The 13,691-nt window shown below is 38.0% G+C and overlaps 1 protein-coding gene across 2 annotated transcripts in view; it reads left to right on the top strand.

The window, feature by feature from the left end:
• calb2a (calbindin 2a) overlaps window positions 1–641 on the top strand; it is a 99,173-nt gene extending 98,532 nt beyond the window's left edge. For both annotated transcript variants that reach the window (XM_051931654.1, XM_028808889.2), the window contains exon 11: window positions 133–641. In XM_051931654.1, the coding sequence (XP_051787614.1) occupies window positions 133–252 (120 nt within the window). In that variant the 3' untranslated portion in view covers window positions 253–641. The remainder of the gene's footprint in view (window positions 1–132) is intronic.
• Window positions 642–13,691: the final 13,050 nt, after the last annotated feature.

Here is a 13,691-nt window from a genome sequence, read left to right as displayed (position 1 = left end):
AAGGTCTTACTTTGTGTATATATATATATATATATATATATATATATATATATATATATATATATATATATATATATATATATATAAAGATATACTGTATACATAAATATATTTCTACTTCTTGTGTTGCAGAAAGATCTGGACCACCAGAATCTTGCAAGCTACCGGGATTCCATCATGGCTCTGTCAGATGGAGGAAAGCTGTACCGTAAAGAGCTGGAGCTAGTGCTCTGTGGCGAGCCAATTATGTAAATTTCCAGAACCCTCCATTCCCACAAACATTCTCAGTGACATCTGATATATTTAAAAAAATTAAACTAAATAAAATAAAAAAATAAAACACCAGGTGCATGAACTGGGCTTTACTGTACCTTCCATCATTAAGGAGCAAGTGAGTGCATCCCTGTGTCACCTGTCACGGCAGCTTGTGTTTTTAAATTTGAATAAATGACATTAGAAAGAACAGCTAAAATTTCATTGCTTGTTTTAAATTTTGTGTATTGTATCTGTTCCATTTTTCATTTTATCTTTGACTAGTTCCATTTTTTTCCACTATGCCACACTCATTTATTTTTGTTTTTGGCAAATACTGTTGATCGAAGATATCGTCAGATAATACAATAAAGATATCTACGAACAAACACTGGCTGTTTTTTTTCTTTTGGGTTATAACATTACAGCAACAACTGCCAGCCAGATGATATGTCACATCACAAATGCGGTGGCATCTGGTGTGTTAATCCTTTGTAATAATCTGAACTGAAGTAGGCCAGGCAGGCAGCGTTTGGTGCCATGTTTAGACCCCCCAGCCCTGCAGCTGTTTGAGCTCTTCACATGTAGTAGTCTTAAACCTAAGGAGTACCATTTAGAATTATCAGACTAGCGATTCAGATTATACTGTTGGCCCTATCTGTTTATTATTCTAGTATCTATCCAAATTAAGGCTGAAGCGAGATTGGAAACTCTTCTTGGTTTTTGTCACTTGCTCATGTATTTTCTCTTTCTCTTATGCCACTCTTAATTTCATTTTAGCTAGTCTCAAAATATGTTAGGAGTTGGCCAAACTAATTTCTGGAGAACTTATCAGGGCAACATGTTGTATGTTGGCTGAGCATTAAGTAAAACCTTCATTCTACACAAGACAATACAAAACAGATGAGGATGATGAATATAATCAAACTTCCATTTTACCTTTTACCCAACCTGCTCAATCAAGTTAATTATGCTGTGTGGCCATAACTAATCCTGGGAACAACCAGTGCAAGAGAAGAAGTGTCCCTGGAAGAGACATAGCACATAGTTGGACAATCTCATGCACAAAATCATGGTTACACATAAGGGACCAGTGGTCTTGCCTTTAGCAGTTGGGATAAAACCAAGATACCCAAATAAATCTCTATACAAACATGAAGAAAACATGCAGCATCCTGAAAGTATACCATACCAGATCATCTGCCTGAAGCTAAACATGTTCGAACCTAGCCAGTACTTAGATGAGAGACCACGTAGGAAAATCTTGGGTTGCTGCTGGAAGAGGTGTTGGTGGATCCCAGTGCTATAAAAATGGTGCCATCTTTTGGATGAGATGTAAGATTGAAAACTCTCTGTGGTCTTTAAAAATCCTTGGGCATCTTTTGAAAAGAAAAGGATTTATCCCCTATGTACTGGCTAAATTGCCCATCATGGCCCTGTTCGTTCTGGCCCCCTAATCATCCCTTGTCCCTAATGGTCTAACTATCCCTCACCCCTTCACCACCCAATAGCTAATGTGCAGTGAGTGTACTGGTGCAATAATGGCTTCCATTGCATCATCCAGATGGATGCTACACATTAGTGGTGGTTCAAATGGTTCTTCTCTGTCTAAGTGCTTTGAGTAGCGAGAAAAGCACTATATAAATATAATCATTATTATTATTTTTATTATTATTAGGTATTCTTCTCTGTTTTAGTATTTAGAGGATGCTCAAGGAGAAGCATTCAGTAGAAATAAAATGTTAATCAAATTGCAAATGTTTTCATATTTTATTATGCATTCACCAGTGAAGACCAGTATCATTACAAAAGCTGCAGGAAATGTAATATTCTAGATAATAAAAGAGAGATACATTGAGGAAGAAAGTTGGAAACAGAACTGTAGGGTTAACAAATAAGCAGCAGTGATAACATTTATGGGAGCTCTTTCTGTGCACAAATGTCTCTCCCTCTTGGTCCTGGTTTTATTATTTTTAATCAATTTTGGGCAGTTCTGCGTATAATTAAACACCATTCTAAATTGCATAGAGTATTTTTTGGCTTCTTTCTTATTTCATTTAGACAAGCATTTTGCTTTTCTAAGTCACTGAGACATATAGTAGAGCTCCTTTTAAGTTTGTCAGTTCATAAAAATGTATTCTTGCAGATGTTCTCTGTAGGCATTTTTACCTGGTCATAAGTTTAGACAGATGTTATATTTCAACTCACCCAATTTCACTATAGTCTCACATCTCAATAGAATAAGAACGTGAACCTTTAATTTGATTCCAGCTAATTGCTTTTAGTCTAAAAGACTAATTTTATCTCTATGAGATGAATTACTTCTAAGTTGCTGTAATATTTGAGTTAGCTTGACTGACTATTGCTCTAAGTTATGAATCCCTAGAAAGTAACACGAGTATGGCTAATAGTTACTTTTCAAATGTACCCTCAAGGTGTTACGCATTGTTTAATTACCAAGTATGTTGTGATAAAACTTCAGGGGCTAAGTAGCTCTCTTCATATGTGTCATAATAAATAATATTTCATTTGGAACCTCAGAGGCTAAGCATCATTTCTTAGCGTGTGTTTCAGAATAAAACCAAAGAAGCTAGGCAGATTAACTTAATTTGGGTTACATTTAACTCAAAGCCTAACTATTAAAAGAATGCCCACCAAATAGGAATGTTCAGAGAGCAGACTTCAGAGGCCAAGCTACAAGATGTATCCACAGTAAAAGGGGCTACACCTTTCTTGCATAAATTACAAAAATAGCAGGCAAATGATCATTACAATTACTGATAGTTTATTAACTGCAAACTCAAATTTATATACAGTAATAGAACAGAGTATATATACGGTATATCTTTTTATATATTACGCTACCGTGGCTGTCCATTTGTCTGTCCAGGATTTTAAATCACCCGGGCCTGCACTAAACTAACATCATTTTGGACAAAAATCTTTAAGTGCCTCTCAGACAGCCTCGGTATCACAATCCCTCCTAACCCATTAACAGCTGTGTTCGGTGTTCTTCCAGATGGACTTGAATTGGAGAAGGACAAGCAAACTGTGATTGCATTCACTACACTTTTGGCACGCAGACTTATTTTGTTAAAGTTGGAAGAATCCTAATTCTCCTCTTATAAGTCAGTGGGAAATCGATGTTTTATATTATTTGAAATTGGAAAAAATCAAATTTTCAGTTAGAGGATCTGTACAAAATTTTTTCAAAACATGGCAGGATTTAATCAATATTATTTTAGAATAAGAGAATTAACTATTATTGCATTTAACTCCCTTCTCCATCTCTTATTTATATAGATATTTACTTCTCCCCTTCTTTTGTTTAATGTTGCCTTATTAAAAAGCCTAAAGCAATTTTCCTTTAGCTAAGCTCTCCTTCTCAGGGGTGGGGTTTGATTAGTCTTCAAATTTGTTGGGTTATAAATTGATCTGTTTGTATGGAATGATTACAATGAAAATTAATAAAATAAAAATATTTAAAAAAAAAAAGGATTTTAAATCACCTGTAGCTCATAAACTGTTTGAACTATTGACCTGAAATTTGGTACAAATATACTACGTGACGTCTACTATCCGCTTTCGGGGTGATGATTGACCTCCAAGGTTATTCCTCTTTCTATTTTTATTTTATTTTATTGTAGAATCAACTCAGGACGGCCGTGCGACGCATGTGTATAGGTGCCATTCTCATCCGTACCACCTTCGTCATCACTTCTCCCACCTCTTTATATCTTAAATCACTCCTGAGGCAGATTGAAGACTTAAGTGCCAGCTTATGTGAAAAATTAAGGAAAACGTACTAAGTAATTGCAACACAAACACTGACTTAATCAGTTTTAACGCGAAAAGATGCCAACAAAAGAAGAGAAGAAGCGGGCTGCTAGGGTGGAGAAAAGAAGAGCTGCTCAGGAAGCAGCAAGCGCATCAACCTCTGAGCAAACGAATGGTAAACATACAGAGAAAGAGGATGAAAACTAGGAACGCTCAAGTCAAGTGTATTCACTGCACGTTATCGTGTAGTGTGCCGTTACTGGTTTATTTATAAGATAGTGAAATAATGAATGCTACAAATGCACAGACATGCATTCTCTAAGTCACTCTACTCTGTGAACATCCAAAGTTATGCAATACTTTTTAGACATTGATTATATAGTCAGACATCAAAGATTATCCAAACAGGACAATGTGTGGCTATAAAATCTTCAAAAGAGTGGACTCCAGTTCTATTTGCTACCAAGAAATACAAACGGGGGAAAGAGACTGACACTTTGCACATCATAAAAGAGTTTTACCTTTGAGAAAACATACGTGGGGTTTACTTCATTAATATAAAAATGTATAGGGGTTGTTTGGAGATACTATGACAAAAACATACCTTACTAACAAAAAACATTAAAAGATTCACCATAACATTAGCAATAATTTAAGACCAACCATGACAATGAAGATATTACACATCTTCATAGAAATTCTTAAATTACTTTCAATGATTTACAGTATGAAGATATGAAACTCATTGACTGTTCATTTGAAGGAGTGGATAAAAAGAGCCCATCTTTTTAAGGAGTGAAACATTTCTCACAAGATAAAAGGAACTCTTTCTTTCTTGGAGACAAACAGCAGTTTACTGGTGTCATAGATGTACTGTAAATCCGTGTACTGCATGCTCCGCTTTTCTGCAACTGTTTCACTTATGATAGGGTGCTGAGCATTCTTCTGGGAAAAATTAGATTAGACTAAGAGTAAAAGGAAGAAATATGGGTGACACTGGTGAGCAATGAATGAGGGAAAGAGCAGCCCACTAGGTTTGCAGTCCCATTAATGCTATGAGAGGCCCCACAACCAAGTGGTTTTGGAGATCCATTTTCCTTTCTATGTAACTGAATAAGCCACATCATCTTCTGTTTATGTGATTCCTGTTTATCAGAGGGAGGGTATACTACTGTATATCAGACAACAAAATATATTCTTTCTTTTCTTATACATCATTCCACTGGACATGTCTCTTTGCGACTGATTAAATCATCTTTATGTACTGTAGGGTAATAATGTTGCTGGAAATATATGGATATAAGCATCATCATAGTCCTCTAAGCATGTGCCTATATTTAAGTGCAAATTCCCTAATTTTATGAACATGTTTACAATGAAATGAAAGCAAAAGCTGAGGGTGCATATATATTAGTTGATTGCACTGCAATGCACAATTCTGTCAACTTGCATAACAATTCAAAAGCTTACATAAGGCTACAAATTTAGGTTCAGAGTAATGATAGATAGATAGATAGATAGATAGATAGATAGATAGATAGATAGATAGATAGATAGATAGATAGATAGATAGATAGTACTTTATTTGGGTAATTTAGATTTTCATAAAAACTCAAGAAATATTACAATATACACAAGAATTACAAAAAAGAAGAAAGCCTGAAGGACATCCAAACCATTGCTTTGTCTCAGGTAGTTCCTTGTGATTACTTTGCTCCTCTTAAAAGCTGTAACCTTCCAGTGATCGCTGTGTCTTTAAGGAAGCACAATAAAAGAAAACAAGAGCAGCATTTTCAAAGGTGAAATGCATTCATTCACATTCTGTGTCACACATATCTATTTTTTAAACCTAACAGTTGCTGAAACAACTTCAGCTTCTTAATAGAATCATGTGTCTCTGCACCAGCTTGGGAGATTAAAACCGAACTGAATTAAACCCGAAGGAACATTCATAACATATCCCTTCTGCTGGCTCATTAAAGCAGCTGGCTGTGTTTGTCTTAACATCAACCTGCAGAGCAAAGACTTCTTGAAAGTTTCTTTTTTTCAATAAATCAATTTTTGCTTTGTATAGCGCCCTTCATAGTGAGTGCCTTTCATGAAGCTGTCTCTGCATGTGCTAGAGTTCTTCTAAGTTATGTTGCTGTCAGATGTTTAAAGGCACATTGTTCTTTGAAAAGAGATGATTTTGAGAATAAAATTACATTTCAATTATACAGTATATATATATTTTTTTTTTTAAGCAGTCCCCTCAGGGTCAAACAGTGAGTTGTAGAAGTGAACTGAACCAGCAGCCTTGAGGTTTTAAGTCCATCGCCAAGACAGTTTAGAGATATAATCCCTTCAGTGTGTCTTGGATTTGCCCCGAGTCTCTTTGCAGTTGTATGTACCTGGACACCTTTGCAGGAGGCACCCAGAGGGCATCTCCACCCAATATCCAAACTATCTCACATGGTTCCTCCTCATCATGAAAGGCAGTGCTTATAATATGAGGTCAGACTTCTTTCTTCCTCATGTAAAGTGACTCCACAGCACAATTTTATCCATTCATTCATTCATTCATTCCTTCATTCATTTATTTTATAACATACTTAATCCATATTCAAGATTATGGAAGCCTATGCAAGCAGTATCTGATGAAAAGAAGTTGAGATCTACATGCTAAAATAAAAAGAGGTGTCATTTCAAAATTGAGTTTGCCTACTTACACCCAATCAAAGTTCAAGATGCTACTTTCTTTGAAAACCTTATTACAGTACCTGAAACCATGCAAGGAAGTATTAGAATTTGATGTGTATTTCCATCTTTTCTCCATACTGTGTATTTCCATCTTTTGCTGGAATATCCTGTATACAAGGGGAGCCTTCAGGAACAAGAAACTGAAACTGGGGGGACTGTGCCATACAGTAATCCAAAAAAGCCAGTGAGGCAACTTAATTCAAGTGCCACCTCCTCCACCCTCAGATAAAAACACTCCAAATTTCTCCCAAAGTACAGTTTGGATGGATGCTTTCAAAACCAAGATAAATAATTTAGTAGTCAAGCATTCTTTATAGAGCTGCTCAGGTATAAACCTTTATTAATTTATAATCAGCATTTAAAAATTTAATTGGAATGCAATGTTTTTCAGAATCGAATGCACTGTAACTCACTTTATGTAGCTGATTGGAAGTGTACATAGAGCTGCAGTATACATCTTTGTTTCAGTCTTACATTTTAACTCTTTCGGTATCAGCTGGATAAAACACAGCTTCTTTTTTTTTACTCATTTATATTTGTCAATTCATGTTCAAAAGGAAAAAAGGTATTGTTTGCAATGTTTTCTTTAATTCTATATTTTACAAAAATGTACTAGTTTTGAATTGCTAAAAGTATAGTGTACATACGGCGGCACGGTGGCGCAGTGGGTAGCGCTGCTGCCTCGCAGTTGGGAGATCTGGGGGCCTGGGTTCGCTTCCCGGGTCCTCCCTGCGTGGAGTTTGCATGTTCTCCCCGTGTCTGCGTGGGTTTCCTCCGGGGGCTCCGGTTTCCTCCCACAGTCCAAAGACATGCAGGTTAGGTGGATTGGTGATTCTAAATTGGCCCTAGTGTGTGCTTGGTGTGTGGGTGTGTTTGTGTGTGTCCTGCGGTGGGTTGGCACCCTGCCCAGGATTGATTCCCTGCCTTGTGCCCTGTGTTGGCTGGGATTGGCTCCAGCAGACCCCCGTGACCCTGTGTTCGGATTCAGCGGGTTGGAAAATGGATGGATGGATAGTGTACATACACTTCTGAGCAGAAACATTGTGAGTTAAGCATTTTTACAATGCTTGCTCTTATTTCTTGTAATGTTAACCTAAACTTATACCTACCTGATTTTGATATATATATATATATATATATATATATATATATATATATATATATATATATATATATATATATATACTATATACTGTATATATTGCATTCGTAGTCTGTGTCACAATCTGATTGTATGGGTGGTTACCTACCAGGTAACGCTTGTGGTTGGTCAGCAAGTCAGCTAACATCCGCCACGGTGCCCTCATTTCAGTTGCGAGAAGCAGATCATAGAATGGTTGAAATAGTTTACTGTCAAATAATGCAAAGAGTACGCGACACGTGTTTCGCCCTAATTCTGGGCTCATCAGGCGTACACACTCACTGCACCCCCCTTTCAGGGAATTGAACCTCGGACGTCAGCGGCGAAGCCTCTAACGTTGCGCCACGGCGTGTGGTTCATTCATTCGACAGCATGTAGATCGGGGTAATTACATTCATTGCATTCGTAGTCTTTGTCACAATCTGATTGTATGGGTGGTTACCTACCAGGTAACGCTTGTGGTTGGTCAGCAAGTCAGCTAACATCCGCCATGGTGCCCTCATTTCAGTTGCGAGAAGCAGATCATAGAATGGTTGAAATAGTTTACTGTCAAATTACCCCGATCTACATGCTGTCAAATGAATGAACCACACACCGTGGTGCAACGTTAGAGGCTTCGCCGCTGACGTCCGAGGTTCAATTCCCTGAAAGGGGGGTGCAGTGAGTGTGTACGCCTGATAAGCCCAGAATTAGGGCGAAACACGTGTCGCGTACTCTTTGCATTATTTGACAGTAAACTATTTCAACCATATATATATATATATATATATATATATATATATATATATATATATATATATATATATATATATATATACAGTATATATTGTGCCAGACAATATGGGTCCCCAGCCGGGACGCCTGGATGGTCCACGAGAAGGTCGATACCTCCCCTGGGCCATGAGACGGCAGCCACCCGGGTCTGCTTGGGGGCTACTAGAACAGAGCTGGGAAGCTCATCCCTATGGGAGGACGTGGCCACTGCCAGGGGGCGCCCGGACAGTTATAGAACCCTGGATGGCAGCACTTCCGCCACACCAGGAAGTGCTGCTGGAAGAAATCCCAGGGATACCCGGAGTGCCACACCAGGAAGTGTCGTCAGACGGAGCACTTGGAGCTCATCCAGGTCATTATAAAAGGGGCCGCCTCCCTCCAGCAAACGAGCCAGTGTTGAGAGGAAGGAGACAGAGCTTGTGAGGAGGGGAGTGGAGGTCCAAGAAAGAGAAAGAGAAAGAGAAAGAAAGAAGAAAAAGTTGTTGGGATAAGGCATTGTGGTGCTGTACAGAAAATAAAGGACTGTGTTTTTGGACATTCTGGTGTCTGTTTGTCTGTGTCCGGGGGTATGCTTTCCATAATATATACACAGTATATATATATATATATATATATATATATATATATATATATATATATATATATATATATATATACTGTATATATTGTGAAAATATTCAGACTAAACAGAAAAAGGTTTGGGGGCAACGACCCATATACTTGAAATAGGCTGTCGAATGTGAAGGCTTTGGTTCAAAATCAACATGGTCTTGACCGACTTCAATCCAAAACAGAATAACACAGACAGGCAAACATGGCAGTTTTAAAGTTGGACAGGGGAAGTGATGTCATCAAGCCCGGAACCGGAAGTGACGTCAGCAGGCCTGGAACCGGAAGTGGCATCAGCGAGTACAGGCAACATTTCCTGTGGTTGGGCTGCTATTGGAAAAGACAAAGGATCAGTGCACTCTGCTGTCCCTGGTCTGGCATGGAATTATCCCTCTTCAAGCCCTTCAGTTGCCTCCCATGTGTACATTAATATGTGCATATTAGAAACTTTGAGAAAAAAGCATACTCATCTTTTTTAATCTCTCATGAATATCAATAAATGAAACTATGCCATATAGTAATTATAAAGATAAAGGAAGCATTTTTGGACAATACCAGTTGATTTTGAAAGAGCTCACTCCTTAATGACCAAAGGCAAAATTAGGAGTGAGACTTTTCAGTTGAATTCTGAGATATATGAATGGACTTCAGCAACATTCAGGATAAAGATATACTCTTCACCATTTTGTACAAAGTATTCTGCAATTCTCATAATGATTACACATTGTACAGATGCTTCTCAACTGAGGCAATCCAAAATATATCCAGGACAAGATCCAGATTGTAAATAACATCATCAAGCACTTCCCTCCTAGCTCATGTACTGTTTTGAAATGCTTATATTAAAAAATATATACTTTTCAGATTTTGGATTCACAAATACTCTCAGTCCTCTAGCAGCATTATTTTGTTATGGACTCAGATATACCACAAACTGTCATTGCTCAGCCATGAACCCAAAATGTCTGGATTCCAATGGCCTTCAGAAGCAGTTTCTTTTCAGCCTGAAGTAAAGGAGGCTCTTTGAACCTGGACTAAACTGATAGTACTTCTGAACACTGGGAGTGAATTGTTTCCCTGTGATATCAGCTGAGCTCTCTCTCACTCTCTCCCCGCCATCTCAGTTTATACATTTGCATTGTGGAAACTGCCATTGGCCAGCCAGAAACCTGCAATGTCTGGATTACAATGGCCTTCAGAAGCAGTTTCTTATTGGCCTGAGCTGAAGAAGGCTTCTTGACCTTAGCCGAGTTGATAATACTTCGGAATACTGCAAGCGGAGCACCTCATGGTGATGTCAGCAGAGTTCTCTCTCTTACCCAGTTCCCACTATACTGCACAGCATCTCGGGATCCACAGGTATTATTTAATGTAATACCTGATGGGACATCATTATGCAATGAAAAATCTTTTCTGACATCTTACACTACTTTGTATTATCATACTTATTTGGAAATTCCTATCCCACCCTACACAACACAAAATTAAAAGGATGTCTTACTTTACCTAAAAATAGAAAAACTGACTTTATTAATGTCTGGCAAAAATCTATTCTTGCTGTAATACAATAAACAAGCTCGACCTCTGTTAAACCTTTTTGTTAATTCAATAGTTCATATTATTCTCCATTCACATTACTCTCTGAAGTGAGCAGGAGTGGGGTGTTAAGAGGGATCTGATATAAAGCAAATGTTTTGAATGTAATATTAGTTGTATATTTCATTGAATTGTGTCTCTCACATATACTGTAATTATAAAAATGTAATTTCCTTCTAGTGCTTAAATCTCTTTTTGATCTACACTGTGACATATTCCATGTGAAAATTTGCATGAGATAGAATTGAACTGATTGGTCTGCTGAAAAATGGAAAATTACAGATACACAAAAATCTTGAATCAAGCATTTGCAGAATTTCAAAAGGACCTAACTAATGAACAGGCAGTTCAAACTGCCTTCAGTTAATTTAAAATGCTTCCATGAGTTCTATTTCTATAATTGGGAAGTTTGACCATATAACTCCTGTTCTTATTTCTCTGCACTGTTTTCCTGTTAAGTTTAGGTCCAATTCTTTTTCATCTTTCTTCTCATATTTGTTACCAAGAAGAACCAGCGAGAGAGATGAGACCACCCAAAAATTACTATTTAACCAGTTGCTGACATAGGGAAAAAGTATTTTGTTGCTAATTAATAATAAGTTTCAAATTTCAGTGACAGAGTCTCAGTCTCCAATACAGTCGCTAGAAAGTCATTTGTGGTTTGTTCCCTGGTAGTAAGTCCTAGTTTCCAGGATTAGGCCCCCTGGGTGACACCTGACTTGTGTAAGACAGAGTTCCTTCTCCTGACACAGGCTAGAAATGAACCCCCAATGCTTAGACCTGGTCCACATTTTTTTTTTCATCTGTCACCCAACTGAACGTGATGTCAGGTCAGAGATGTAATGGGGAGGAGGTTTCCATCATTCGGTCCTGGTGACCTTACTGGATGTCAGTTTTTCCTCTGGCTTCTGATCCTCCACTGCAAGAAAACAAAACAGGTTTTGAGACATCTGTAGTTCTGTTTTGTTTCCTCAAAGGTTCTCCCTATGCAACCGGCTCAAGTTTCATAAGCAGATAAGGGAACTGAAGGCACAAATGTACATTTAATGGCTTGGTTGTTATTTACCTAACAGACGTTATCACTGCATTCATGACAGAGGGTTCACTACAATTTCTGCAAGCTGGTTTTGGAAAGGTTGAGCCTTTAACTATGGGGTCCCAAAGCTGGTGACTGATCTGCCTGATTGTGTGGGGATGCCATATCAGTCTAAAAATTGTAAAGCAAAGCTGATAAGTCACATCTTTAATGTGCCATAAGGCAATTTATAATGCAACTGCTTTTGCTACTTTTTCTATAATTCATGCATCTTACTGTAGGTATTATCAGTTGCTACTGATCCGTTTTTCATTTTGTTTTACATCTTGACATCCATTTGTAGCACTTGTTTTGTCATTGAAGCTTTACCAAATCTTCTTCTGGACATAGAATAAGATATCAGAGTGGTTAGGAACTTTAGGTATCAATGTTTATTATTTTAGCACCAGGTTCAGAATGCTGCTGAAAAGTTAATTTGTCCTTCCATCTACACACTAATATGTCTACAGGTGCACAGTGATGAGTAAAGTGACTAGCTGTATCAAATCTGGTATGGCAGCTACACCATGACAGTTCTCCAGGACCTCCAGTGGGCAGTTAAAAAGGCCCACCTCATTATTATCCATGTATTTATATGACTTGCAATGCATATGGCACCCAATGTCATTACATATTCTGTTTACCTCTTCTGGTTCAGACAACTCAGCCGACCTCATCCTACATCCCCACATTCTCTACATCTTGGGCACTGCCTCTTACTCCTCAATTCAGCACTTGTGCAGGATTGTGAATGGAGGGTGTGCCAAAATAAGGGGAAGAGAGTCAGCAGTAACATTTATAAATTAATTCAATAACAAGAGACAAGACTTGGGGACATGTTCAACTAGTGAGGTTAGGATGCTGAATGTATATGACTAAAAATAATATGAGCAAGAAAGAAAAGTATTTTTGTATCAGGGAAAACAGTCTAAACCTGAAACGAGGGGAGAAATAATAAAGCGTAGGCAATAAACAAAGAGACAAATAAACAAAATAGACACAAAAAAAACCTAATAGTGACCCAACATTATAGAGGATGACGGAAGGCCAATTAAAAAAAAATAATCATAATCACATTAATAATAATAATTCTTTATATACAGTATATATTTATATAACATTTTTCTCAAGACTTGGAGTGGTGGTTCTGAGGCTAGGGATCTGCGCTTGCAATCGGAAGGTTGCCAGTTCGAATCCCATAAATGTCAAAAGTGATTCCACTCTGCATGATGTTATTCTGCTTCCAGCCCTGAAAGCAGGTCCTCCAACTTGCAGGGAAAACTTGGGGGTTGGTGGCAGGACTGGCACTCCAGCCACTAAGAAAAACCTCACACTGTTCCATTCCATTTGAACTAGTGTGGTGCTGAGGTGTCCCCTGTTGCACGGCTGTGCTCAGGTCTGTGACGGTGCAGGTTCTCTTCACGCTCCCAATGTCCTAATGGGAGCCCTGAACCCAACACTGTCAATAATGTCACTAAGATAAGCTGACAAATGGGGACAATTCTCACATGAAGCCAGGGGATATATCCAAAACGTGCTTAAGAGCTTTTATTAAAACAGTCATCAAAACAAACAGTGCAGTGCATCAAGTTCAGTAAATAAATCCATAAAAGCAAGTGTCCAGTGGGGATAAAAACCATCCAAAAAATAAATCCTTTAAAACTTGAGGTTAAAATACAGAAGTTAAAAATGCAGTCTCTCACTCCCTTTACACTCCGGCCCACCTCT

Source organism: Erpetoichthys calabaricus, chromosome 9 (assembly GCF_900747795.2).
Source record: "Erpetoichthys calabaricus chromosome 9, fErpCal1.3, whole genome shotgun sequence".
Lineage (NCBI taxonomy): Eukaryota > Metazoa > Chordata > Cladistia > Polypteriformes > Polypteridae > Erpetoichthys > Erpetoichthys calabaricus.
Note: the sequence above shows the minus strand (reverse complement) of the source record. Positions and strands in the feature narration are given on the sequence as shown.